Source organism: Alternaria infectoria (assembly GCF_024043175.1).
Source record: "Alternaria infectoria strain BMP 0036 chromosome Unknown scaffold_31, whole genome shotgun sequence".
NCBI classification, from domain to species: Eukaryota; Fungi; Ascomycota; class Dothideomycetes; order Pleosporales; family Pleosporaceae; genus Alternaria; species Alternaria infectoria.
The window spans coordinates 194340-222298 of NW_026250720.1; the positions used below are offsets into that span (position 1 = coordinate 194340).

The window sequence follows — 27959 nt, forward strand, 5'->3', positions numbered from 1 at the left end:
ATGCCGCCCAGGATACCCGTCGGACCCTCTGCAGCCGCCAATGGCTGGAGTAGCAGCCTGTGTGTGCGTGCCTTCTCCTCCACACCTTCCGCTCTCGCCCTCGGTCCGCAGTCGCCAAACTACATCGACGTGCCGAAGCCGCTGCAGCCCACATACCCAGCCAAGCCAGCAGTAAAGGGTCACCTCCCCATCCCAAGAGATGTCTTCAAGACGAGGAACAAGCACCCGAAGGAGTCGTACATCTTCCTCGACCGGAGTACGAAGGAGCCCAAAGAAGTCAAGGCCCCCGGACCATACAGCCGGGATGTCGACTACCGGTTATACAAGCAGAGGCTGGCGGAGAAGCGGAGAGAGAACCTGAAGGAGGGTGTCAAGGCGCTGCACGAGCGAAAGGTCACATCAGAGGCCGAGTACATGGCCAAGATCCAGGCCATCGGTGCGAAGAGGCGAGAATTGGCTACGGCACCACGGCGCGAAGTCGACATCTTAACTGAGACATCTGTCGCCAAGGGCATTCGCGACTTCCTCACCGACAGCCTGCCCCCACGGCCCGACATCACAAAGGCCCGGAGCCGAGCATACCAGCGCCGAGTAGCCCGGATACAGGAAATCCGCGCTTCCCGCCTACACGATCTATACACCAACGCGCGGAAGTTCATCGTGGACGAACAACAATTAGACGAGGCGATAGAGAAGGTCTTCGGCTCTGATGAGCAGCCTGTTGCTTGGGACGCCAGGGGCGTCATGGGCCCAAGAGAAGACGGCAGGAACGGTCTCAGCCCATGGGATGGACCGCTACCAGAGGGCGTCGGCGATATGCTCAACAAGCTCAAGGGCGGCGAGGGTGTTGGACTTGCCAAAGAGCGCGTCAAGAAGGTGGCCGAGGAGCTTACTGGTGGTAAGATGTAAGCTCGGCATAGAGCTATGTATCATGTACTTCATGTGTATACCAATATTTGGACGCCTCGATGATTTTTGGCACGCCTCCTCACTTTGATCAATCACCGTGGTTCACCTTTCACTCCGGACCTGGGCATGCGCCGCCAATAGCGGACAGCGAGCTACACTGCTCAAGCGCTAGTGAGGTGAAGGAGAGACAGCGGTCCGTCATCTTCCACTCAACATTGTCATTTCGCGACTTCTAACAAACGAACGAAATACATTTTAAGCCACACGTCTTGGCCTAATCACCCCCGAACAATCGCATTGGTAGTCTTCTGATTGCATCCACCGCCTTCGCACCGCCGCCCGCCAGTGAAGCCTGAATTCTCTAGGTCAATCATTTCGGCTACTCACCCGGGTCGTGACCGAGCTCTACTTCAAGCGTTTGTCAAAGTTACCAACTTTACCTCTGCGAAGGCGTTATCAGCGCTAGGCCAGCGAGCGTGATCCATCGACCTATAATCTGCTCACATACTAATATATCTACTCCTCCACATTCTCTCACAGAACCCCTTCACAAGATCCACTCACTTACTACCTTTGCGTCAATTTCACACCACCATTCAAGACCATCGATTGCCCCAAGCTCACCACTCCCTCTCTCCACCCAGTCTCTACCTCGATCTCCTCGCCCACCATGAAACTCCTCGCCCTTATCCTAGTCTTTCTGTTCGCCATCCTCACTACCGCGACCCCCCTCGCCCTCCCCTCCGACACCCCCGCCGACACCCAAGGCAGCAAGCCCAAACACGACCCCCTCACCCAAACCCCCGCCCACGAACGCCGCGGCGTAGCCTACAACGACGTCGCCTACAACAAGCTCTTCCAAGGCGATGGAACCCACGTAACCTGGCGCTTCAACTGGGACTCCTCATCCGCCCTCTCACCTGCCTGGTTCCGCTTCATCCCCATGCTGCATTCACTGCGCGACGATCATACGGGAAGGTGGAAAGACAATGCCGAGGCGATGGCGAGGAAGAATTTCGAGGATAATGGGTTCGCGACGTGGTTGATGGGGTTTAATGAGCCGGATAACTGCATGTAAGTACAGTCTTTGCTTTCGGTGAGAACAGGTGTGGTTGTTGGAGGTTGTGCTGATGATAGTAAAAGTCCTGACGCAGGCGGTTCTTGCATCGACGTCCCCACCGCCGTTGCTGGTTGGAAGAAACACATGGAACCGTTGTCCAACTTCAACAGCGCGATGTATCTCGGTTCGCCCGCTGTCACCAATGCCGCAGCCTCTGATACCACAGGTCTGGGCTGGCTAGCCAAGTTCATAGAAGCCTGCGATGGATGTACCATTGACTTCATCAACATCCACTGGTGAGTCTCTAATACCCTCTACAGAACCACCAACTCCTTCAGCCATACCAATACTTAAATACTTCGCATAGGTACAACACCCTCCCCAACTCCGCCCAAAACTTCAAAGACCACATCGCCAACGCGCGCAAAGTCGCCCGCGGCCTCCCCATCTGGGTCACCGAATTCCGCGCCGAAGGCACCGACGACGAGATCAGGGCGTTCCTGGACGACGTCATGCCGTGGATGGATAACTCGCAGGATATCCATCGTTATGCGTATTTCATGGCGAGACCGGGTAAGGGTATGTTGGTTAATGATGCGGGGGATGGGTTGAGTGATATTGGGAAGGAGTTTGCGTTTTTTCATAAGCATGAGAGTGAGAAGGATGGGAAGGGGAAGAGTGCCGGGAAGGGGTGGGATGGGGGGAGGTGGTGGGAGGAGGGGAAGTGAGTTCGCACGTGAGTATTCCTCCTGGGAACCCTGGTGTAATGGAGATAGAGTTGTGATCTAGACCAAGAGTTTCGAGGGCTTGCGATGGAGGGTCAGATCTCATTTACCATTTCTCTTACCATCTCACTCATATCATATATCTAACAACACATCTCAATCCTCAACTCACCGGACTTCAATGCTGTCCAGTTGCCTTGACGTGATGCCGATAGCTTGCGCGTAGCTTCCACTCGAGCGCCTCTCGGCTTGTTGAGAGACCCGGAAATAACCTAGTCTTCGCAGCGCCCTAACTTCATCTCCTTCTCGGTCTAGGTCGTGGTAACAGCAGACCTTAGACCTTAGACCTCCGACGTTCTCGTTAGTACGAGAGGGCGCAACGAGGTCTCTAGTTACCGACCCCGCTCTTGGCAAACGTGGGGCCTTGCCCAGCCCTTGATACAGCCTAGCTTCGCCCATCTCTCGACGATAACGCAGGAACGGTAACAACTCCATGACTACTCGCAGCACAAGCTTCACACCTTCCTCATATATACATGGCCAAGACAGTAACATGCACGATGTCGTGATGCTACATGAGAAGACACGGCTCGCCATCGGCGATATGTCAGATCAAAATGCCCGCGGATGTAAGCGGAGGAGTTGGGCGACGGCAAGAGTGGGATGGGTGAAAGTATAAAGGTACAAGTAGTACAAAGTGTACAATGTTGGGTCTTTTTTTTGTTGATCGTCAAGCATCATGCGGTTCTTCAATATCGCAATTACTGCTTCTTTGAGCGTGGTCGGCAACGCCGCACCCACAGCTTCCCAACCCCGTCAAGCAACAACCGCTAGCGAACGACTCGGTCTAACATGGCTAGGCGGTAACAGCAGTCTCCCCAAAGTCCTGTACGTGCAACACAAAATCCCAACACCCATATTCCCATCTAAACCGCCCCCAGCGTCCTCTTCACCGGCGGTACCATAGCCGGCGGCTCCATCTACGGCGCGCTCGACGACACGCAATACGGGCAGCTCAGCCAAACAGGCGAAGACATCATAGCACGCAACCCGTACCTGCTCAACAACACGCAACTCGCCGTGTCCAACTGGACCACAGAAGACGATGGCTCCACCGGCACAAACGACGCTCTAGTCATGAACATGACGCGCTTCGCACACGACGCGCTATGTTCACCCGACAGCGACATCGTAGGCGCTGTATACACGCACGGCACGAACTCGCTCGAAGAAACAGCTTTCCTCATGGACTCACTCGTCAACTGCGGGAAGCCCATTGTGGGGACAGGCAGCATGCGACCCTTCACCCACCTCTCCTGGGACGGAGAAGCGAATTTCTTCGACGCGGTTATGTTGGCTGCGAGTCCTGAGTCAAGGAATAGAGGACTTATGGTAGCGTTCAACGCACGCATCATACCTGGGTATTGGGTAACGAAATTGCATTCGACTAATCCGGATGCTTTTGGTCCTACGTCTGGTGGTGATTTGGGTATTTTCATCAACAGTTTGCCGGTTTTCTTTAATACGCCGAGTCAGCCGCTGTGGAAGTATTATTTCGATATTGGGACTGTGAGTGCGTATCCGACGTATCCGACGTTGCCGAAAGTGGATATACTCTACGCGGCCCGCGAGTTCGATGGCAAGCTGCTACTGGATGCGCATGCCAACGGCGCAGACGGTGTCGTCATTGCCGGCACAGGTAACGGCGGTGTGCCGAATGGCGGAGACGAGATTACCGAGGCGCTGGAGAAAGGGCTTCAAGTCGTTGTTGGAACGCGCAGTCCGCATGGTCCGTCTAGTCCGGCGCGGACACCGACCTTTGCGAAGTCGGGATTTGTGCATCCTATTCAAGCGAGGATTATGCTGCAACTGGCGATTGCGAGCGGGATGAATATGAATCAGACGATTGATGTGTTTGAAGGGGGGTTTAGGAAGGCTATTGGACAGCCTTGGAGTCCGGGGAGTTGAGGATAGAGATGTGGGAAGTCGGAGGCAGTGGTATTTTAGCGGCACTCACAGTCTAATAGACCCGTGTCCAAAAGCCATCGGCTGCACGTCAAAGCGGAGTTATTTCCGGGTATTTTAACAATCTAGGGACCCATCGCAACGAGCGACTCACAACTTCCGAAATCCATATGCACCCATACAATCAGGTCCTCTCGAAAAGAGAAGTATCGTCAACACAAGAGCTTGAACAATCTAGGAGGCGCCCAAAAATAAGCTAAGCGCATAGCTTTATACAATCGCCTCTAGGCTTTACGCTCTAGGTTAAAGCGCTTTCGCGAGCGACTTTAGGCGTGTACATTAGGGAGAGGGTTAAACAGTCGGCGACCGTGGTCTTTTACAGTCATTCACCGCCTAACAGACATTATCTTCAAAGGCTATCGGCAGCACGTCAAACGGAAGCTTTCTGAAGGCAATTCTTTTATGTTCATACATATCACATACGAGCGTTCAGAATGTGCAAGCAGATCTCGGGAACAAAATGCGAGTCGAATGTTCTAATTACATGTTGACTAACCTGACCACCGATGGCGATAAAGAAAGGACAGCGTTTTCCGAGAAACTACCCTCACGCTTCGACGTCAATAACGCATTCCTTGCCTTCTTCCGAACCCGAACAGCAATAACATCTACTCAAATCCGTGGTAACATCATTGAGGCACCTAGCCTTCCCGATGAACCCAGCACGACACGCATCCACGGTACATTCTTTATCGTGGCCACACAGAGCACGAGGTCTGTACTTGTCGCCTAGTCTCTTCATCGCTGCCCAGCTATCGTGAGACCCATCCCAAGTACCTCGCTCGATGCCCAGGTGAACACATGCATCGTTGTAATAGCCACCGGCTTTCCAGTGGTGGAAGCCGTTGTCACTCGTGTGGCCTGGACATGGGTAAGCATGGCATTATCAGACGATTGAAACACAAACTTACATCCATCAATGATACGATCAATGGTAGACTTGCATAGATCCTCAGACCATGCGCCTTGTGGTGTATTCTCATCGCAATCTGAGCCTAGTAACTCAGATCTACAGATCACGATCGGATCTTCCACACGAGCGGACCAAGGATATTCTATACCTACTCTGTTGGCATCATTGTGGTTGGACATCCACGAGCAAAAGGCGTCCCTAGCCATTTGCAGGCTTTCCCGGGTCATCCAAAAATCGGGATTGCCCTGAGGGTAGAAGGGCTGAGCGCAGATGACTAGTGTGATATTGACGTGTGATATGACGTAGGCCCCGTCGTAAATAAGCCGGGCTTCTTGAGGCGAGTGAGTCTCAATGGCACTCATATCATCGTCTGGGGTACCAGTCATTAATGCGCCATAGGCATACTCGACAGTCGATGCGGCGAACGTGTTGGTCACGCTACATCCTGTGTACGTTGATGTACACGTTGTTGAACACTGCCCGCTTCCGTCACAGAGGGCACTGCATGCAGTGGCAGTCACTTGAGAGCAGCTGCTCGACGAAGTAGACGACGATAGCCCCGTGGGTGTTGATGCACTCGGAAGTGTAAGTGATGGCGCAGGATTGTCGGGTAACGGCGGGTAGCCAGGTAAGGTTGGATGACCACCATTGATCAGCTTGGAAAGGCCATCTAACTCGGGGCTGAGATCAACACCAACGACATGAATACGCGCCTTTATAGCCTGGATAGTATCGGCTATGCATCGAGTGGCTCGAAATAGTGCGGTAATGATGTTGTGAGACAGGCATGTGGCATCGTCGTCGTCGTCGTCGTCACCAGGCTTCGGTCGCAATTTAGCGAAGAACCCCCACACCCATGCTAACAGAGTATCGAGTTCATCTTCGGTTTCTTGCTCTTGCTCTCTCCCTCTGAGCTGCTCGATCAGCGCGTCGATTGATGTTTGAAGCGCGCGAGCACTAATAAGCGCTTCAGTGGCGGATGAGTCCAAGGTCGCGGTCCCTAGAGCGATCGAGCTAGTAGTAACGATTCCGGGTAGTATAGATGAGCTCCCTTCGGCGCCATGAGAGCTTGTAGAGAACACAGCGTCTCCGGAGGATGTGATAGCAGAAGTGGATGCTGAAAGCGTTGGTGTTAGATCTGCAGCGGTCGAGTGGTCTCCACTGGTGGACACTGAATCGCTAGTCGCAGACGACTCTTGCATTGAAGAGCCACTTTTGCCACTATTTTAGGTCGAACTAATCTCCGCTGAGGCTTTGGTGGTCGGTATAGGCACTGAGCTCGTTACTGTACTAGTGGCATCGAAGGAGGTCGAGGTCGTTGAGGATGCGGGAGCGGGCGTCGAGGTGGACGAGCTGGATATTATCAATGCGTCTGAGCTGGTTAAACTGTGACCCTCTTTGTACGACGTCGATAGTGTCGTCGAGCTCGAAACGGTGGAGAGATCTGTCGATAGAGAGGCCGTGGGCGCGGAAGATGAGCTCATTGAAGTTCGGTCAGTGAATACCGACGAGAGTATGGAGCCTTCCGATGAAGTTTCAGTCGAACTAAGGCTCGTGTATGAACTGTCAGTGGGGGTCGAGCTGGGAGAATGGCGAGTCGAAGAGGAGTTACTGAAGATGGTAAAACGAGACAGACTTGGCAGCCCATCCGTGGTGAAAGTAAAGTACGATGTCGAAAAGTAAGTCAAAGCTTCTGGAAGCACCTGCTCGTGTGCATGGCAAAGCAACAGTGCTGTCAAAATCGGCAGCAAGCGAGTCGTGAACATGGTGGCCGTTCGGCGAGAGACTGTCTCGATCTCCTCAGAGCTGGCATCAGTGTGTCCTCTAGATAGATGAGATTCCTTGATTTTAATATAGAGGTTCGTGACTTGACTGTCTACCTAGGTGGGTATCGTTCAGCGCGGAGGAGAGCGTGGGTCACGTCACATAGATAGTGTTTCACAGTGCAAATCATGAACATCATGTTACCTTTGCATCAACTTACCTAGATACACTCTATCAATCCCCTTAGTCGCTGATGCGCGATAGCTCGCCGAAGCATGTGAGGGGTCGGTACGATAGTTATCACCAGTCAGACAGCGCTTTAGTACCAGAGCAGACCAGTTCTATTTGGGCTCATTAAGATCAAGGTCCACAGTCGCGACACGAGTAACACTCGTATGTTCAGAGCTCTCAACAGAGGACGACCATAAACTCAAAGAGTCGAAAGAGCGTTGCCTAGAGACCCAGTGCAGTTACTTGCTTCGCAATCGAAAACAAGCTAGGTACCGTCAATTGTGACCTATCAATTCGTCCAGTTACGTCTTTGGGTGCGATCATTTCGACCAGCTTTGTATGCTCACTGGGTACATTGCTGTACCGTTCACATGATCACATACGACGACACCAATCATCGACAAGCATGCTTTTTACTCGAGAGTACGATGTGAAATCTTCCATAGCGTCAAAACACAGGTGTTACTCATGCACTACGGTAACACGAGGCAAATGAGCCACATGCACTCCGATAACTTTTATTAGACATCATGAAGATCGGATTGAGAATTATTATGAGCGCGACAGCACTTCATTTGGGAAGTCTCGTAGAAACGCACTTTTCGCATGCCAGTGTGCATACACAGGTCTTGATTAAGTGCTTCTCAAGGTTTTCTCTGAGGTCGCCTTGACGGAACACGAGAACTGCCCAGCTGCTATCGAGATGTCACGGCAACTCACTGACAGGATTGTGACGCCGATATTTCTTGAGCAGTCACTAACGCCATGAAACCTGAGTATCAAGCCAGAGGATTCTCAAATAAGAGAGCTTGAGGAACGTACATTGAATGCCTCGCGACTATATGTAGATGTGGTTGAGCTATTGGAATGGGTTTGGTTTCCGAATAACATAATCCAAGGTATCAAGACAGTCATAGAGGTGCCTAGGGAGTTCTCGTCTTAGCGCTTATATCTGTGGCTTGTTGAAGAAGCACCATCACATACTGCTAAGACTTTGGTTGACAGTAGGTCGTCGGTGTATCATCACACTATGCGCCTCAGAGCTCGAAATGATTAGTATCTTAATATTACCAGCAGAAATCATCAGAAACACATTCGTATCTAGACGATCCAATGGTGCGAAAGTACAAAGACCCCGCAATACACCGGCATCATATTCTCCAGGAAATTCCTACCTCAGAGTTCCATTACTTCTTGTCCTTTGTCATAAACTTATCTAAAGATTCGATGGCCTCTTCCAGCAGGCAACTACTGCCTTTACTTCTTCTTTCACTTCTGTTTTTGGCTGTCAGTGCTTTGGAGGTGACATGGGGCGATGCCAAAGCCTTATGGAATCTTTCCGCGGTGACCACAGCACTACATCCCGTCATTACCGACGTCTGGACCCTCGAAGGATGTCACAGAACTATCAAAGACAGTACTGACACCTATCTGCAAGTGCTGCGCACATGGTGGACAGATACGAGGACTTTGGTCGTGCCGCTGAATTCGGTTCTTCAAGACAACACGAGGCTACATGCGACTGATCGTGAGGGACGAATGTTGCGCGCAAGCTTATCAGCATGGTTTGGCATTCATTTTGACGCCCAGACAAATCAGGTCGTCACCAATGATCTGGACAAGCTCTTCCTTATTCGGGGTAAGCATAGCCACAATAGTACCTTCTATGTTTCTGAACACAGCTAAAAAGCAACTGTGATAGACACTTTCAACAAGCTTCAAGCAATGCTTGACAACCAGCTGACCTTCCCCTATAAAGTCCAGAAGCCCGATCGCTACATATTCTGCGGTTCCGATTGGCACTCGCTAACAGACTATGTACACCATCGGTCGACAGGGAAGATCGAGTACGAGGTCGACAGTTCTGGAAAGAAACGATATTTGAACATACACGATTCGAACGACTACCCACTAGCCACAACTGACGGAGAGATCAACGATCTGCAAGTGCCTAAGGGTAGAGATTGTAAGTGGTGCACTACATCTGATGCCCAAAGCCTGGAATCGCGTCGCTAATGGAGGCGGTGTTATCAGGGAAGCTGTACGCTTACTGGATACCGCTTTGGAAGTCATACTTCTATCATGCCCAAAAGTACCCAGTCTCGAAAGATACCGGAGATCGACACGTGTGTAATTCAGGCAGAATCTTGGGTCTCACGTACGAATACGCGCCCAAAGGTCCCGAAACACGCTTTCCACAGTCGAACAAAAAGAGACTGACGGTCACATTCTGTCCTTCCGCCTTTCAAACGACTAAAGAATTCTCATGTCATTCGATCCACCAGACAAATGGGCCTGTGACGCCATTGGCCAAAATTTCAGATCGTCAGCCTACAGTCTTGACGTTCCTGCACGAGGCAGTGCATGCTGTCATGGGCTCCGAAATTACACCGGATGAAGTTGAAGTGGGAGGCGCATGGAAGATGGCATGTATGTATCATGCAATATCCCAGCGTTGAAGGAATTATCTAACTATCTTGCCAGACGGAGCGCTCAATGTGCTTAAATACGCTAATCCGCCGCCTAATTCGCAAATGAAGCCCGCTGAAGATATGACGACTGCACCAGAGCCCTATGCATTTGCTGCATTCGCTTATTGGCTCAGCGTTAATCCTTTCAAGGAGGGTGACTACTGGGACTGGACCGCCGGATCAGCTCGTCACCGGAGCAACACACCGTGAAAGGGGGACTGTTTTAGCACTGGAAGCGATGCATCTGCCGTGTTGACTCTCTTGAACAATTCGTCTACTTCTCGCGATGCAACCTCACGTCGATGCGTCTTTTCAAGTCCTTGACCTAATCAGTCACCTCCATATCTTCATTCTGATGTAGCCAAGTGGCACAAGGATAGCTTTATGTGAATATAATATGTCGTTCCAAACCATCACTTCAGCTCTTTTCCAGCATGTGTGCGTCAGATTGGAAATGAACAATTCAATTGATTCGCCGCAATAGGCGAAACAATATCAATGGCAATCCGTTTAGTTGGATAAAAGGCATGGGTAGAACGTACTTTCATAGAAGTCCTGGTATTACAGTTGTCAATGTCTCACAAAAAGTCTGGCTAACGCTCAAACGCTCGATGAGACGACCCCAGGACTCTTATTTCGGAATAAGAGGTGACATAGGTGACGATTTTCGAGCTGAAGACCTAGGCCGGCTTCCATCCAATGATGAGGTCCAAATGTGCGTACTACAGATGCGAGTCACATATAGCTACCACCTGATTGGCTGGCGATTCCGGTAGCGAACAAACTGCTCACGATCGCGGGTACCAACGCACGCGTGTACCTTGGTACCACCGGTTGCGAAAACATTTCGCGCACGCATAAGTATCCATGCAGCTGACAACATTTTCCATTGCAACAGCTTTCTCAGACACCAGCCTAATTGCCAACGTTCAACAATGTCCGACACACGCGATCTCGACATCACCAATAATGTATGCGAATGGATCACAATCACCGCGCCAGAAAGCATACATTACGCAAGCTCACAGTCCAATCAACTATGGCGTACCGTGCTTCGGGCTCTCATTGATCTGAAGAGGTGTGACGGGGTACAAGAGTGTGACTGGAGTCGCGTCCTAGAGCAGCCGTCTGAACTATACCTATGGATATCCTGGACCCACAAATCTGCGTACGATGCGCATGTCGACATGGACAGACATCGCCATTTCCATCAAAAGCTGGAGTTGCTGTCATCCTCAGTAGTGAAAACAAAGATCATACAGTATGACATGCCCGGTTGCTACTCTGGAGGCGCCCGGTTAGCTCGATCCTGGCCGAGTGTCACTTTGATGCAGTTTCCGGGCAAGCTCACTGAGAAGCAACGCGATCAGATCGAGTCCAGTCCGAGCATGGCGATGTGCACTGAGAGACACAACCCGTTTATTGACCAACGGAAACTTGGCGGCTTTGTGCTCCTCGAGAGTGATAGTCACGGCGAACTTGTTACGCTGGGGCGGGACGCATATGTCATGCTCGACCGTTGGGAGAGTCCTGCCCGTGAAGAAGAAGTGAAAGCCATCGGTAAACCCAGAAAGCACAGGGCGCCGGCCCGTGATCGGTGTGATCGTGCTCAGTCACCGCCTCCTCGTTTCGTCGACCAAATGAGGGCACTGGGTTGTAGCACGATCGAGACCAGGCACATGCGCTTCACCCACATGCATGCCCCTACCGACCCGCACGAAGTAATAGAGTTAGTCGCAGAGGATATGGAGGCGAAAAGCTTCGAGTTTGACTGGGAAAAAGGCAGGAAAATGTGGAAGAAGAGAAAGAGAGCGAGAATGTCGCGCATGAGGTATGGGTGCAGGTGTGGTACTCTCACGACGGAAAGTGAAGCAGCTATAAAGAGGCAGATGCTGTTAGCTGGAGACAGGGATGTTGACGCCGAAAGAGGAGACAGGAGGAATGGACTGCGAGCGAATGCGCAGTTGAAGCTGAGAAGGAGGGACTACAAAGGCATGTGTTGAAGCATCTGCCGCTGTAGCGATATCGCTCACCAACGAGAGGCATGTGTAGCCTCGTTGGTACAACCATCGCACTAGAGTTACTTTCTTCGTCCGCAGTATCAATCGATTTGTGACGATCACGACATCAAGCTAAGCTCAACCGAGCTTAGATCGTGTTTCACAACGGCGTCAACTTCGGAATCCCCGAGGTCCGACCGGAACAACACGTACTGCCGTTCCCTCACCTCATCTCCCACCCAACACCGCGCCGTCGTTACATCGTATCTCCGTCAAGTTGCGCAACAAGAGCTGTGCTAACTTTAATCCGTCATTAATGCGAGCATTGGCATCGCCTCCTGTTTGCTGCCTCGCCATTAAGGCTATTCACACCTGAACAGCTACCTGTAGCTGGCCATCGCGCGTTCTTCTCTCTGTCAAATCAGCAGGTATTGCTACAAAAATTTGATACAACGTCGGTCTATACGTCGTCTACCTGTGTTTCGATTTCAGTACAGACATAGTGGAGCATTTGAGTGGCATCGCGCTCAATTGAGGCAGTTTCTAGTGCACTAGACCCAATTGGGCAGCATACATCCAGAGCACCCTGTTGGTGACGACCTGGCAGTCTGACGAACGTACCCGGCTTCTATACGTATCGATTGCGTGAGGGGCAGGCAGGATGCGGGGCATATCGACGTTCCCAACCATTCTCTTTCCTCTTCTCTCTACATCCACAGTCTTTGCTTCAGAACAACAGCCCTTCGAATTTGGCGCCATGTCTGCACCCCAATACACGCTTCCTCCGTTACCATATGCCTACGATGTTAGTATAGCCTGAGATGACTTTATTACCCCACGCACAGTATGCTCATAGTTCATAGGCATTGGAACCGCACATCTCCGCCCAGATCATGGAGCTGCATCACAGCAAGCACCATCAAACCTATATCACGAACTTGAACGGTCTTCTCAAGACCCAGGCCGAAGCTGTCTCTACCTCGGACATCACCTCGCAGGTCTCCATACAACAGGGAATCAAGTTCAACGCAGGCGGACACATCAACCACTCCCTCTTCTGGCAGAACCTCGCACCTGCAAGCTCGGATGAGGCCAAGAGCTCCGCTGCACCTGAGCTGCTCAAGCAGATCAAGGCGACATGGGGTGACGAGGACAAGTTCAAGGAAGCCTTCAACGCCGCTCTGCTCGGCATTCAGGGAAGTGGTTGGGGCTGGCTGGTCAAGACCGACATGGGCAAAGAGCAGAGGCTGTCCATTGTGACGACCAAGGACCAAGATCCTGTCGTTGGCAAGGGCGAAGTTCCGATCTTCGGTGTTGATATGGTGAGTTGCTGGCTCTTCGACCCTTGAGGCCACAGGCGACTAATTTGACATATAGTGGGAGCATGCGTACTACCTTCAGTACCAGAACGGCAAAGCTGCATATGTCAAAAACATCTGGAATGTCATCAACTGGAAGACGGCGGAGGAGCGTTACCGAGGATCGCGCGCCGATGCTTTCAGCGTTCTCAAGGCTTCTATGTAAGCGGGCGGAGACCTCATGTAGGGACAGCACGAAACGATGTGAATGATATGATGGTTTTGCGATCGCAACTTGACATACATACGTACCTTCACTGAAGAGCACCATGGTGGATCTTAGCGCCCGAGCTTGACCAATCGGGTACTCTTCCGAAACTTGCTCAAAGACACGCATTCACTCTCAAATCTCAAACATTGCAACACATGCCGCTGAAACAGTGCGTAGACTACAAAGCCTTTGCACCTCTGCTACCATCGACAATCATTCGCTCGCAATTTCCTACCCCTCGGCGCCGATCGATCTCAGGCTTGACTTCCTACACTCGTATACTTACACACTGTCCATTCACCCAACTACGCTCTTCCATCGTCACTCTTCTACTGTTGAAAGGCCGAGGTTATTTCTCTGTATCCTTCAGGTCTCCTTCACCAGAGTCTAGCAATGTGCAACGGCAGCTCAACGCGCGTCAGTCAAGGAGGCTCGATAGCAGTACTGCGACCAACATCCCACCTAGCACGCACACATCAAGACCAAGAGATGGTTCTATTCTTTACCAACTCACTCTCAAAATGCGGGACCAACGTTGAATGCCAAGGGCTTGACGACGTTTTGCAACAGGATAGCCACCGGCTGGTCATACAGTGAGTTCAGTCCGTCACGGTTGCGTCCATCCAAAGGGCTAGCACAATGCTGACGATGCTATTAGTTGTGACGGTGATCTCTGCTCGTCAACGCAACAAGGTACATTGGATGCTTTGTACTCTTTTGAAATAGAGTCGCCACAAAGAGGTTTCATGCAACTACCAGAGAAATTGCACCTCGGCGTTGGCGACAAAGGTATTATCGGAAGAAGGATCTCGGTCATGACAGGGTCAGCACAGCAACCTTTGACTTTGGCGGAGGGTATTGTAGGATGGAATTGAAAGAGTGCCTGCTATGAGACAGTATATGACCAATGATCTCGTGGGGAAGCAACTACCAAAGTGAAGCTAGAGTGACAATGAACAACGCATGGCCATTTTACATCGTTCCATGCTCGCCGATCCAGAAGTTCTCGTCTCTATGCCGCTCAAAGTCGAAGTCGCCCAATGTCAGCAGGTTCGGCGTGGCCACAGTGACGACTGTACGAGCGACAGTGCGTTCATCCTGACTATGTGAGCAAACGAGATAACATTGGTGGACCACTTACTGAGTCAGCATTATTTCCGGCTTGTACAGATTGCGCCACTTGAGATGCTTCGTCACCCTCGAAAGCCTCCGCAATCGTGTTGCGAAAGACATGTTCGATGAAGTCGTGATTCTCGGGCAGCTCTTTCGCTTGTGCAGCGTTGAGTAAAGTTATGTACAGCTGCCCACCAAGAGCCTCCCAGATATATAGGTGTCCTTTCCCTCCGTCGAGCTCGTCGATGAAACTCTTGAATACATCGGGAGGGGTATCATCCTTGCTGTGTATCGCATACTCTTGCTCGGTTGTTGCAGTCGCGATCGGCGTCTCACTACTGGATGATAAAGTCCGATTGAAAGTGGCAGTAGAGCTCTCGCTAAGTTCGATACTTGCTGGTAGTTCATTCCCGCAATGTTCAGTTATTTTCGACGAAACCACGTCATTCGGCGGAATATGGTGGTCATCTCCAGATGTGGTTTCGGGATGCAAGATCGTCGATGCAGGGATTCTGAGCGGCTTTGGCGTATCTGATAGCGACCTTTGTCCAGTCTGCGCTACACCGACAGCTCGTCTTTCCTTTGCAAGATTCTCTAGCTCTTCTTCCGGCACTCCGCCATCGTTGATACCAATCCACTTGATGAAGTCATGGGATTCAGAAATTTCTTTTGCTCGCGTGGCTGTCATTTTTGCAACGTACATATAACTTCCGATATAGTCCCATCTAACCAGTGAGTTCTCGACCCCGTCAATTGTGTCGATCAAGGCTTTAAACTTCTCCCAAGGCGTATCGTGCTTGCTAGCGATATGGTACCACTGTACAGGTTCAACACTGGAATCTCGTCTTTCCTCTGCGAAGTCCTCTAGCTCTTCTTCCGGCACTCCGCCCGTGTTGAGGCCGATCCATTCAATCCAGTCATTCGTATCAGCTATCTCTGCTGCTTGCGTACTGTTGAGCATGGTGACGTACATGTAACTTTCAATACTGTCGAATCTGGCCAAGAATCCCTCACCTCCGTCAAGGTTGTCAATGAGGGTTTTGAAACTTGTCCAAGGCGTGCCATGTTTGGAAGAAATCATGTACTCTCGTTTGAGATCAGCTGTGGGTGTCGGCGTCTCACTACTAGATGACGATGTCTGGCTCGAAGTAACAGTAGAGCTCGTGCTCTGTGTCGTGGAGGCCATGTCTGTAGTCGACTGCAGAGAGGTGATCTGCGTGGTGGAAGTCCCTTTGGTACTCTGCGTCGAGGCAGTTTCGGTATGCTTGTCTGTCGCACTAGGCTGCGCTGTCTGACTAGGTACTTCGGCGTCTTCCCAAGGAAAGTCCTGAAAGGCCTCCATGGCGGTTTTGCACCGAGCTAAAGTACCACCAGCCTTTACGAACTCGCCCGCGCCCGACATGACTTTGGATTGGACGTCGGATGATAAGTCGTCAAAGTTCTGAGCTAAGTTCTGCGTCGACTTCATCCAGTTCAAAGACTGACGAGCGAGTTGATGGGCACTGGTGAAGGTGTCGAAAGCACCTTTCGTGAGCTCGTTTCCGGGGAACGACTTCTGAATACCGTTCAAAGAGGAAACGAACTTGCCGGTGTCACCAATGGCTCCTGTAAGTGGACCGGAGATAGCACCAGCTGTCCCTCCAGCAAATGCCAGGGCACCTGACGTGACGGCATCCACACCGCCGATAGCTCCGCCGAGCGCGGATGTCGCACCCCTTGCAATGCCTCCAAGTGCACCGAAAAGGCCGCCGACCCCACCACCACCGCCGTCGTTGTTATCGTCGTCATCAGGTGTTGTAGCTTCGGCAGGCTTGGCGCTGATACCCCCAGGGAGCGTGGTCTCGCTGCTCAAGTCCGAGGGTAAGGTCACAGTCTGATCTCCGATGATGATTTTGCCGGCAAAGAGCTGTGCAACGGAGCCATCAAGCAGCATTACTTCGATTGAGTCTTCATCCGAGGAGGGAAGACTGTAGCCAATGCCACCAATGACAGCTTCGAGACTAGTACCAGATGGAAGAGATGCAGGGGCAGTAGAAGCTTGCGATGGCTGGTTCGAAGACATGGTCCCAACGTTGCTGGTCTGAGGTTGCTGACTGGCAGTGATGACAACTGTGCTTGGTGCACCGTTGGAAGCCGTGATAGTGGTCGTTACAAGACTCGGGGTGGGCGTGGCAGATGTAAGTGACGAAGGTAGCGCAAAGTTCGACGATGATGGCGCTAGTGTTGAAGAGGTGGAGAGCGAATTCGAGGATTGCGAGCTTTGGAGACCTTGTGAGCTTTGAGAAGCGGATGATCGAGCAGCGGACGAGGCAAACGATGATGGCTGAGGACCAATTGATAGAGTTGTAGAGGAGGAATTGGGAGCTATCCCACCTGTGGTTGGTGCGACAGTGGGAAGCTGGCTCGTTGCAGTCAGGTTGATCGTGCTGGCGTATACGACGCTAGAACTGTTCAAGCTAGGGCGACTAGAAGCGCTCGAAGAGTTGGAAGAGGTTGCTGTCGATGGGATGACGAGAGAGCTCACAAGTACCGGCGCTGTGCCTGAAGACGGGTGAACTCTGGTGGAAGACGTCGTCGATGTGCCAAGAAAAGTCGAAAAGACGGTTCCTAGCGAAGATACAGGTGCTCCAGAGGGAACGATACCGGTGCTGGAAGGATTAGAAGCAGGTGGTTGAAGATCCCTGGGTACCAAATGGTCTTCGTCTGCACATTCATTAGTCATCAGTCATCCAGCAATTCATCAGGCCCCACTGACCAAGATCAGGAAGGCCGTAGGGTAAGGATGCGTGAACCCTGCGAAGAATCAGTACGAGAGATAGTGCTTGAAGTAGCTTCATCTCCGTCTTCAGGTCGTGAGTGTGATCTATGGGTGCTGATGATTGTAGTGTGGATTGTAAAGTATGATGTTTCTGAGGATGCGAGAGATACATTGCCAAACATGGCTCTTATATCTGAGAACTGGACGTATGCTTACCGGTCTACTGCACCCCTTCACCAAGATGAAAGCACTTCGATCGGGGCCACTGAGGGTTTCCACGTCAGAAGCTGTACAGGTCTCAACCCGAGACCCTCGCCGCCGCCGTTAATTAACAATGGTAGGCCGATCGTAAGGGTTCAATGAGGGCGCTACGTCAGGACTGTAGCGTTTCTGGGGGCGATGCAACTAGATATGGAGACGGAGGACCGACACCGTCGCGGTTTTGGTCGAAGGTCTCACACAGAAGGTTTTGCCGCGTCTTCGAAGGCGAGAAAATGAGCAATATGCGCCAATGTGGATTGAACGATTGTGTCAGAATGGGTCGAATATGTCGACTGTCTTCATTTCCGAGAGTGTTACAAGAGCTCTGCCGCCTCCTTCTTGACGAACCGATGATTCAATTGATGCGATCGTGCGGCGAGGGGGCCATTCGGTGTATTTGTCACCACTCGACAGTGTCTCTGTGTTACCAGTGAGTTGCTTAAGCGCCGTGACTCTGCACATGTATAGGAGAATCCTTCGGATGCGATATCAGCGACGTAACCATGCAACCAGATGAGACCCTGCCTACAGTCGCCAGAAGATGGGGCGAAGGACCTTGAAAACAGGAGATGGCCTCAACTGTGAGTGCTGGCTAGAGCCTGGTTGTATTGCTCCAAGATTGGCGCGCCTTCAGACCTGCGGCGTCGTTGGGGGCGATGTAACCCGATACAGAGACGGCCAAGCTCTTCACAAAACGGGTAAGCAGAGCCTCGAAAGACACTTGTTCAAGATCGCTAAAGCTGCCCCACTCGCCTTCAACAAGGCTGCTCTTCAATTTACACGTGCCGAACTCCGGAATCTGGTAAACAACAAAGCTGAAGCCCCAAGACCAGCTAAGGCGAGTATGCCAGAGATGGGGATAGAGCTCGTGACTGTATATGCCACACAACAAGACCTAGACTGTAGTCGACGAATGATGGGGCGAAGGATCTTAAACGTACAAGAAAGCCCCAACCAGTGCGATGGAAAGGATGATGAGTATGAGAAAGCAGGAAGGCGCGGGAAGGCAGACTGCTGAGCCACAGACGTGCATTCGGGCTAGCGCACCGCCGCAATCAATCTGCAGCATCGCACAACATTGTTGTCCTTGGTGCTGCGTGTCTCAGTTCCAGAATGTGGTCAAAATCCTGGAAGTAGCTTAGCGATGAGGTGGCGTTGGGGCATGTGAACGGGAAGCTGTGCACTCTCGACGATGGCGATGGCATCGGAGGTCGGCAAGTGCATGACGTCTCTACTGACCTCATGGTGATTGGCTGCATCCTCAGCCAGTGGGCCCGAACGCTTCAACCCACAATCTATGTGGCCATCTCCGCGTCGTCAGCTCTACACGCCCGCTCTAAACCACGGCCAAATCTCGCTCATCCAATCGTCACGGAAATGAAGGTCGGAACCGACCCTTCGATCGCGTCCCGTGACTGACCTGGCGACAAAGGCTCCGATCTTACCGCAGTGCCGCAGCGCCGTGATCCTTCGCACCATGTGAACGCCGAGGGAAGAGCATTTAGGCAAAATGCAAACGATGCGCTAACATCCCGCTGTGGAGTCTCCACACTCATGGGCTGCCAACTTGAAGAGGCGGGGGCTGGCGGCATGGGCGTCCGCGGACCGGCAGATACGCGCTGTTAATCTATACGACGCGCGGTGGCTGCTCAGTATGCCTCTGGGCATGCAAGCTCGACGATAGAGCTTGTTACTCTACCAGAAGTTCGGATCTAAATAGCATTCATCTTAAGCAGCCCATCGCAAGACAGAGGCATCAGATTGAAAAGGCGGTCGGTCTCGTGCCAGCTCCAACACGTAACGATCTCACAAAACGGTCGATTCAGCCGTGATTGCTCAGCATCTGTGCGCCCAAACGCGTTCTCCCCGCGTCGCCTCCACCCTCCGCGACTCTTGTCAATAGTGCGCCCAGCCGTCAGTGGCTTCTAGCCTACTTCCTCGCGGGACGTTACAAGCAATGGAGCGCCAATGCCAGGACAGCCACCAATGCTTGAATCGCTGCCGCAGCCCGAAATAAGCGTTGGTGCCATGGAGCTTAACCGTCTCTTTATCCGCCATGGGAAAGCTTCGCAACATCAACCACTCAGCGTGTAGGCCTGTTACCCGAGACAATGGTATGCTGACTTGGGTGGCCGCCCGAGCGAAATGGAAATGCATATGTAGGACTGCATTCCCCATGTCTTCCCTGATCTTGGGATTCAACTGTCAAGGGCTTCGCGAAGAGCTTACTGACTAACCCTGCACTTTTGTGCCTTATCCCATTCTTTGACGATCTTTACTTCGATCTTTCACCCACGAACGCACTCGAGTCGTCATCATGGCTCCAGTCGGTGGTGGTGCCGGCGACTTTGAGGTGGCCGCTCTGGCTCGCCGTCAAGCGCTCGCAGGCGCATCGGGGCCCATGGCCCTGGTCAAAAACGCAAGAGTGTTTGGTATCGCATGCTTTGCCTGCCTGGGAGGACTGTTGTATGGTTACAACCAGGGTGTCTTCTCTGGTGTTCTGACCATGCCCTCCTTCAAGGAACGTAAGTAACGTCTCGCCACTACAACTGCAGGCAAGTCACTTACATATGCTCAGACATGGGTGACTACATCGCGAATCAAGAAACACTCGAATGGAACTCCTCCAAGCAGGGCTGGCTCGTATCCATCCTCGAACTCGGTGCATGGTTCGGAACAATGTACTCTGGATTCATCGCTGAGATCCTCTCCCGCAAATACGCCATCCTCGTCAGCGTCGCCGTCTTCATGGTCGGTGTCGTCGTTCAATGCACGGCTTCCGCCGGTCAAGGCCACAATGCTATTCTCGGTGGTCGTTTCGTTACCGGTATGGGTGTAGGTGCCTTGTCCATGATTGTCCCCATGTACAACGCCGAGATCGCACCTCCCGAAGTTCGAGGTGCGCTTGTGGGTCTTCAGCAATTGAGCATTACCCTGGGTATCATGATCAGTTTCTGGATCGACTACGGCACCAACTACATCGGTGGCACCGGGAGAGATGGACAGAAGGAGGCTGCTTGGCTTCTCCCTCTCGCTCTGCAACTGGCTCCCGCTGTGCTTCTCGGTGCTGGTATGATCTTCATGCCTTTCTCTCCCCGTTGGCTCGTCCATCACGGCCGTGAAGCAGAGGCGCGCCGTGTACTCGCCAATCTTCGTAGCCTCCCTCAGGAGCACGAACTCATCGAGCTTGAGTATGCCGAGATCCGCGCTCAAAGTCTCTTCGAAAAGAAGTCTTTGGCTGAGCGATTCCCCCATCTCCAGGACATGAGCGCGTTGTCGGTCTTCAAGCTGCAGTTTGTTGCTATCGGCAGTCTCTTCACTACTAGGGGCATGTTTAAGCGTGTCCTGATCTCCACGCTCACCATGTTCTTCCAACAATGGGTAAGTGACTACGTGCGGACTGCATATAAGATATGTACTGACTGATGAACCAACGTTTAGACGGGTATCAACGCCATTCTGTACTATGCTCCAAGCATTTTCCAAGACCTTGGGCTATCGGGCAACTCGATCAACCTTCTCGCCACAGGTGTTGTTGGTATTGTCATGTTCCTCGCAACAAGTAAGTTCTCACCATGAGATACCACATGACTTCCTCGCGCTAACGAGTTCACAGTCCCTGCGGTCATGTACGTCGACAAACTGGGTCGTAAGCCCGTACTCGTCAGCGGTGCCATCGGCATGGCAGCCTGCCACTTCATCATCGCCGGTATCTCTGCCAGCTACGAGGACAGCTGGGCCAGCCACCAGGGTGCTGGTTGGGCTGCCTGTGTCTTCGTGTGGCTCTTTGTAATCTTCTTCGGCTACTCATGGGGTCCGTGTGCTTGGATTGTCATTGCGGAGATCTGGCCCATGTCCAACCGTCCATATGGTATCGCCCTCGGTGCTTCGTCCAACTGGATGAACAACTTCATTGTCGGTCAAGTCACCCCGGATATGCTTACGCATCTTCGCTATGGCACCTATATTTTCTTCGGTATCTTCACTGCCATGGGCGCTGCGTTCATCTTTTTCTTCTTCCCGGAGACTAAGGGCGTTTCTCTCGTAAGTTCCCAATTCACCTCTTGCATGCAAAGCTTCTGCTAACGACCCTCCCAGGAAGAAATGGACACCCTCTTCGGCTCTGCCGGTACCGCAGAGCGCGAGAAGGAGCGCTGGGCCGAGGTTCACCGCGAAGTCGGACTTACCGACCTTCTCGCGCGCTCTGGCCTCGTGCATGACGACGGCGTCGCCGACTTCCACAAGGGTAGCATGGAGAAGGAGAAGCCAGAGGTTCTCGAGCAGGCATAATTCATGCTTCAGTAGACCTGTTGAAATGAGCAAACCAGTTGGGTGAGGGGCTATCGGGAACGGACGACTTGTATATACTCTTTCGCTTAGCAAATCGTTCTATCTTGACATATTGGATCGCAAGCCTCAAGGTTGATATTCACTCTGACATGAAATCTCTCCTCCTCGTAGTTTGCCTCGCGACCTTGGCCTCACCCCCACTACGCCTCGCAACAGTCGTGACCACCGGTTTCTTCGGCACCTCCTTCCTCGCCCCAACACCCCGCTTCCCATTCTCCCGCTCTATTCTCTCCCTCTCCGCTTCTTCAACGGTCTGCTCCTGGATCCTCACCGCTACCTCTTCCCACACGCCCGGTACACCCGTCTTCATCGTGTACAACCGCCCCTCTTTAACGTAGAACTTGAACCGTGGTTCACTCATGACTTCCAGCATACGCTTAAAGATTCCCTTTTCCCTCTGCCTCTTAACCCACGCCTCGCTCTTCGGTAACTCGATGTTTGCTAAACGCAATTTTTTGGGTGGCAAAGCGCGGAGTTCGTGCAGGAAAGCGGTGGTGTGTTTGCGGAAGGGGAAGATTCGCAAAGTAACGAATTCAAGCTTTGTGTTTGCGGTGGCGGCGGTGTTTTGACGCAGGCTCCTGGCGAAACGGAGGAGTTCGGGCCGGGAGCGGCGGGCGTAGTTGGCGGTGGCGGGGATCTGGAGGAAGACTTGGTGGACGAAGGGGGCGGTTAGGTAGGCGAGGGTTAGGGTGGGGATGGTGCCGAGGATGCCGACTGGAGGTTGTTAGATCTCTTGCAACACCAACTAGATGAACACAGAATACGTGTGGCTTTTGGTTGTTTTGGTTCCGAGACGAGGTTGTGGTTGAAGGGGTATGTAAGGGAACATCATGCCGCCACCACGTGATGAGTGCTGTTTCGGACCTGCGCAGAATCGGTCGGACAATTCAAGGAGGTGGATGATATATCCCAAAATGTGATGAGGCCAGATCCGGAGCGCATCGATGTGACGAGAGAGCGGAATAGGTTCGGTGCATTTGGCAAGAAAAGTGGTGTAGATGAAGAGATTCGAATCATGATAGTTGACCAGGCATTGACAAAGTTCACTTACCGGTTATGGCCTGCATCTTCCGTACTCTCTCATCAGGTTGATTCTCGTTGTTCCATAGTGGAGGCACACCGAAGACAAGAGTTGTGCCAAACTGCAATAAGGCCATTGCTTTCCAGAAGGATATCCATGTCGTTCTGGCGTCGCCCGCATCGTAGATCAGCAGTCTTGACGCATACACTGGAAATCTTCGTTAACGATGGTCGCTTCTTGTTCGTCGTCCGACTACGTTCGAGTCATAACATACTCTTCTCATTCTCTTTTCCGACTGGTTCGGGTGCCGACTTGGGCTTCTTTCCCCGTTGTAATGGTAATGTGGGATCTCTGCGTATCGTGGTAAATTTTCGCTGGCAACTCCGGCAGATGTATCCATTGAGGCGAGCTTGAGCGGCTGGTCGTGTGCCTCTAAGTGTGGGCGCTGTGCTTCGAAAAGCAGCCGCAAAGGCGAGAAGCCGTGGCTGCATGCCTTCTGCGGTCAACGGCTGTGAAGAAAATTGCACACGTGTGTGGGCTTCGTCGGGCCTCGATGCGCTGGATCCCTTCGCTGCGCGACCGCGAAATTGGGTCGCTGGATGTCCGACGTAGCGGGAGGCTTACTCAGCAATGAAGCCGTACGGACGTGTAGGGACGTGGATGGGCTGCGATGGTGCTTGTCGAAATGTCACGGTGTCACGTGCGATGATCGGCTTGCCGCGGCAACTCTAGCCGAAGCGGGTCAAGCTCATGTCCGGAGAGATGCCACGGTTCCCTCGACCAGCTACAAGCGGCCCACTCAACGACCGGCGCCGTCATGCTCCTTTCTCGGTCGTGAGCTATCTGTTGCAGTGTTTTAACTTTGTCGAGGTTCTTCATGTGACCAGTCGCGAGCATGTTGTTCGCATTCGCGCTGCTGTCGCTCGTTTCCTTCTTGTCCCTCGGATACGCCTACCAGGGCCTCAGCGACCATACACTCAAGCACCTGCCGGGACCGGGCGATGACTTCGACATAAAGAAAGGCTCTTTGCTGGCGCCAATCCTGGTACCCAGAGTCTCTGGAACAGAAGGCAATGTCGCCGTGCGCCAACATTTCCTAGACTTCTTCAAGTCGCAATTGCCGGAATGGAGGCTGGAAATGCACAACTCGACGTCGACGACGCCGGTGAGCAAGGGCAAGGAGGTGCCTTTCGTGAACATTATTGCGACACGCGATCCGCCGGGTAGCTCCGAGGGAGATGTCTCGAGATTGGCTCTCGTGGCCCACTACGACAGCAAGTACACGCCGACAGGCTTCATTGGGGCGACCGACAGCGCGGCCCCATGCGCCATGATCCTGCATATAGCGCGCAGCATCGATGCGGCGCTGACGAAGAAGTGGGCGGCGGCCGACCCCGACGATTTCGACGTGGAGCACAAGGGTGTGCAAATACTCTTGCTGGACGGCGAGGAGGCGTTCAAGAGCTGGACCGACAGCGACAGTCTTTATGGCGCGCGGTATGCTTCACCGAATCTTTCTTGGCGATCGATTACTGACGCACAACAGAGCCCTCGCTGAGGACTGGGAGTCGACTTTCCATGTCGCATCATCGATATATCGCACCCCGCTCGACTCGATCGATCTGTTCCTACTACTTGACCTCCTTGGCTCCAAAGGCCCAAAGGTCCCCTCATACTTCAAGACGACACATTGGGCATATAAGCACATGGCGACTGCTGAGGCACGCCTGCGCAAGCTAGGCTTAATGAAGTCGTCCCCAAACCACGAGTCGAAGATGGCAAAGCGCGAGAACAAGAAGCCTCGCGACGAACGTCCGTTTCTGCCCGACGCGAACAAGGGAAATGATCAGTTCATGGGCGGCTTCGTACAGGACGACCATGTTCCGTTCATGGCTCGCGGCGTCGAGATTCTGCATATGATCCCTACGCCCTTCCCGCATGTGTGGCACACTATCGAAGACGACGGAGAGCACTTGGATATGGATACGGTAGAGGACTGGACGAAGCTGGTCATGGCCTTCACTGCGGAGTGGATGGAGCTAGAGGGCTTTTTCGACTTCAAGGCAGAGAAACGGAAGCAGGATGGCGAGAAGTCGGAACTGTAAGCATCTTCCCATCAACTTGAAAGCATGTAAGTTAACATACTGTAGTGAGATACCCTAGACCCTACGAATGAATTGTTTCGAATGTATAATCGAGCTGTGCAGCGCATTGTGACACTTTTTGAACGACTCGACACCATGCTTGGTGATGCTTACAGAGACAAAGCCAAGTCATGTTCACAAAGCAGACCTCTCGCATGTCTTTGACCCGTGACTCGTTAAAGACACTAGCTTGGCTAATACATGTGATCTCTTGAAGTTGCACTCGCAGCAATGTCTCGAGCATCACTTTGGCATTCTTCTCCCATGGTGTGCGCTTTTAGTAACCCATGCTCTTTTCTAGGATTACTAGCATTTACCCGTTTGTACATTTTCCACTGAACACTACACGACCGCCACCACGATGCCAAAAGGCAAAGCCAAGAGGCGTAACCCGCTACCGTACCACGGCTCTGCAGAGCCGTACGAGACTCACCAAGGCTCATCACACAGACGTGGCGGTACGCACAAAGTACGCGATGAGAACAAGACTGACTCCGTCTACGACAACTTGAACTACAAAGAGCTAGTCGAAACAGCAAAGGAGCGCAGTATCTACCGCAAGGATATGAAGAAGGTAGAGATGGCTTGGGCCTTGAAACACGACGACGAGAATCGAAAGCGTGCTGAACAGGACGCCCGTATTGCTCGGCAAAGGAAGCTGGAGGAGGCAAAGAAGGAAGAGGAGAGAAAGGCTGCGGAGAAGAAGGCCCAGCTCATTGCTAAGCAAAAGAAAAGAAGAGAGAAAGAGGAGAGGAGAGAGCGCGACGAAAGCGTCAGTGACGACACTGTGAGTGATCCCGACACTGAAGACGGTGAAGACGCAGGGAACGAGTACAACCGCGAGAGATTCGGTGAGGCGCTCAGTGAGGAGTCATGGGATAGCAGTTCTTCAGAGTCTAGTGCTGCACCAGTAGACCTGATCTACGAGCCTGGATGCAGACTCCGCCTCTCCGAATGGCCCAACCAGACCATGCCATCCGTCAAACCCGGGGGTTGGGATTACAAAAGATGGTGCCCGCTGCCCTTGCCCTGTCCCGTTCCTTATGCACCTCTGAAGATTACTACGATGTACAGCAAGCAAAAGCTCATATTGCCAGGAGCGAAGTACCCGCCAAACGTCACCCCAGACTTCGTCCCCATCCTTAACCCCTTGGTCCGATCCGCAGCGCGTAACGGCCATCTCCTTGGCCCGCTCCGCAAAGCCGTTGTCGAGAGAGGTACGGATTGGGCTCAACGCACGCTCATTCAGGGCTGCAACGGCCACATGTACTTTCACCTTGGCTCTCGAAACGAAACGAAAGTCCTGGCCGATACATACAACAAGTGGTATCTGGAAAACAGAAAGCTGCTGCGCGTCAAAGGGAAAGGCAATGGTGACCCTAGCGATCGCGCTGCACGCCACGCGCAACGGCAGAGGAATAAGGCGAAGATGACGGCGGAGGTGTATGAAGCGTCGCAGTATCGGCCGTTGGCTATGTGCTATGTGCCTGCTTATTTGGGGTATGGTGAGCTGGCTGGAGACGGTGTGGCGAAGAAGTGTTTGGAGAACTTGTTCTTCGTTAGGTTTCCTGGGTGCGATGTACCACATTATTACTTCTGGGCGAGGGAGGGGGAGTGGGGCGATCCTACGGTGGTGAATCCGGCGTGGAGTGCTCAACAGTGGAAAGAGAAGGGCACTATGGGCATGGAAGAGAACGGGAAGAAAGGGGAAGGATCGAGAAGAAGTCGGCCTGCTGGAACGCAGTTGGTGCGCGTCCGCAGGTCATCTATTGACCTTCCATCCTGTCCACCATTCCCGAATCCAACAACCATCACCGAAACCATCTCACTAATCGAGCACCAAATCTACCGAAACGGCCTAACCGGAACCCTCACGCGCTACCGTCACAAGTGGGCTGCAAATGGGAAACAACGTGCCTGGCAGACCTTCGCCGCAGCATTGCCAAAGCTATGGCCTAGTGGCGAGATACCAAGTGTTCCACCCGTGCGTAGCGAACCTGGCGTGAAGCTTTCGGTTAAACTGGCTACGATCGATTGCTTGAAGGAATATGGCCAAACGCCGTTCAGTCCGTTGAATGGGACTGAGGCGTGGACGAGGGATGATGATCGGGTATGGAGTGTGGTGGAGGTGGGTGTCGAGGAAGAGCTCGTGTCACCTGTCGCTTCGACCGAAGAAGACGAGGATGAAGATGAGGGCAAGGATAGAGAAGAGGAGGCTGGTGAAAATATGGAAGACGAGGGCAACGAGGCAGACGATGAGGCGTTGTATCGCCGCGATAGCGTTATTTCCGTTCTGGATTTCATTGTGTCAGATTCAGTTGTGGCTTGGCTAGAACATGTCGAGGATAGGTTTACGGTGTCGCCTACGCTAAGCGAACCGCTTTATAGACAGACAGAGCTACGCGAGAGGGAAGAAAGACACCTGCTAGGTAGCAACAACTCGAGCGGTGGTCTTGCGGTCGTCGACGGCTTGTACTCGTTCTGCTACACACTGTAGAGAGATCTCAAAGCATAAGTAAGTAGATATATAGTAGTATATAACCTTAAACTTTTAGAGTCTATCTCTTTATTATAAAATTCTATGTAGCTTTAGATAAAGCTAAGCTACTCTACTTTCTAGCTTTGCTAGTAGGTAGTATTTAGAT

At 52.4% G+C, this 27959-nt stretch overlaps 9 protein-coding genes across 9 annotated transcripts; 7 read left to right on the top strand and 2 right to left on the bottom strand.

Annotated features, from left to right (window-relative positions):
• Positions 1–909, top strand: J4E92_010113 (uncharacterized protein; the record flags this gene model as incomplete). Its single annotated transcript, XM_051501454.1, has 1 exon — positions 1–909. The coding sequence occupies one exon, from the start codon at positions 1–3 to the stop codon at positions 907–909; it is 909 nt and encodes a 302-aa protein (XP_051348383.1).
• A 670-nt stretch (positions 910–1579) lies between these two features.
• J4E92_010114 (uncharacterized protein) lies at positions 1580–4662 on the top strand (the record flags this gene model as incomplete). Its single annotated transcript, XM_051501455.1, has 4 exons — positions 1580–1983; positions 2053–2265; positions 2337–2693; positions 3636–4662. The coding sequence occupies 4 exons, from the start codon at positions 1580–1582 to the stop codon at positions 4660–4662; spliced, it is 2001 nt and encodes a 666-aa protein (XP_051348384.1).
• A 5388-nt stretch (positions 4663–10050) lies between these two features.
• Positions 10051–10308, top strand: J4E92_010115 (uncharacterized protein; the record flags this gene model as incomplete). Its single annotated transcript, XM_051501456.1, has 2 exons — positions 10051–10057; positions 10112–10308. 2 exons carry the CDS (start codon positions 10051–10053, stop codon positions 10306–10308), a joined length of 204 nt encoding a protein of 67 aa, XP_051348385.1.
• Positions 10309–12855: 2547 nt separating this feature from the next.
• SOD2 (Superoxide dismutase [Mn], mitochondrial) lies at positions 12856–13622 on the top strand (the record flags this gene model as incomplete). Its single annotated transcript, XM_051501457.1, has 3 exons — positions 12856–12903; positions 12962–13420; positions 13476–13622. 3 exons carry the CDS (start codon positions 12856–12858, stop codon positions 13620–13622), a joined length of 654 nt encoding a protein of 217 aa, XP_051348386.1.
• Positions 13623–14639: 1017 nt separating this feature from the next.
• J4E92_010117 (uncharacterized protein) lies at positions 14640–16842 on the bottom strand (the record flags this gene model as incomplete). Its single annotated transcript, XM_051501458.1, has 2 exons — positions 14640–14765; positions 14809–16842. 2 exons carry the CDS (start codon positions 16840–16842, stop codon positions 14640–14642), a joined length of 2160 nt encoding a protein of 719 aa, XP_051348387.1.
• Positions 16843–20116: 3274 nt separating this feature from the next.
• J4E92_010118 (uncharacterized protein) lies at positions 20117–22089 on the top strand (the record flags this gene model as incomplete). Its single annotated transcript, XM_051501459.1, has 5 exons — positions 20117–20324; positions 20378–21180; positions 21241–21361; positions 21416–21843; positions 21898–22089. 5 exons carry the CDS (start codon positions 20117–20119, stop codon positions 22087–22089), a joined length of 1752 nt encoding a protein of 583 aa, XP_051348388.1.
• Positions 22090–22228: 139 nt separating this feature from the next.
• J4E92_010119 (uncharacterized protein) lies at positions 22229–23306 on the bottom strand (the record flags this gene model as incomplete). Its single annotated transcript, XM_051501460.1, has 2 exons — positions 22229–22863; positions 23201–23306. The coding sequence occupies 2 exons, from the start codon at positions 23304–23306 to the stop codon at positions 22229–22231; spliced, it is 741 nt and encodes a 246-aa protein (XP_051348389.1).
• A 759-nt stretch (positions 23307–24065) lies between these two features.
• On the top strand, positions 24066–25275 carry J4E92_010120 (uncharacterized protein; the record flags this gene model as incomplete). The annotated part of the gene is made up of 2 exons (XM_051501461.1): positions 24066–24667; positions 24717–25275. 2 exons carry the CDS (start codon positions 24066–24068, stop codon positions 25273–25275), a joined length of 1161 nt encoding a protein of 386 aa, XP_051348390.1.
• A 400-nt stretch (positions 25276–25675) lies between these two features.
• J4E92_010121 (uncharacterized protein) lies at positions 25676–27811 on the top strand (the record flags this gene model as incomplete). The annotated part of the gene is made up of 1 exon (XM_051501462.1): positions 25676–27811. One exon carries the CDS (start codon positions 25676–25678, stop codon positions 27809–27811), a length of 2136 nt encoding a protein of 711 aa, XP_051348391.1.
• Positions 27812–27959: the final 148 nt, after the last annotated feature.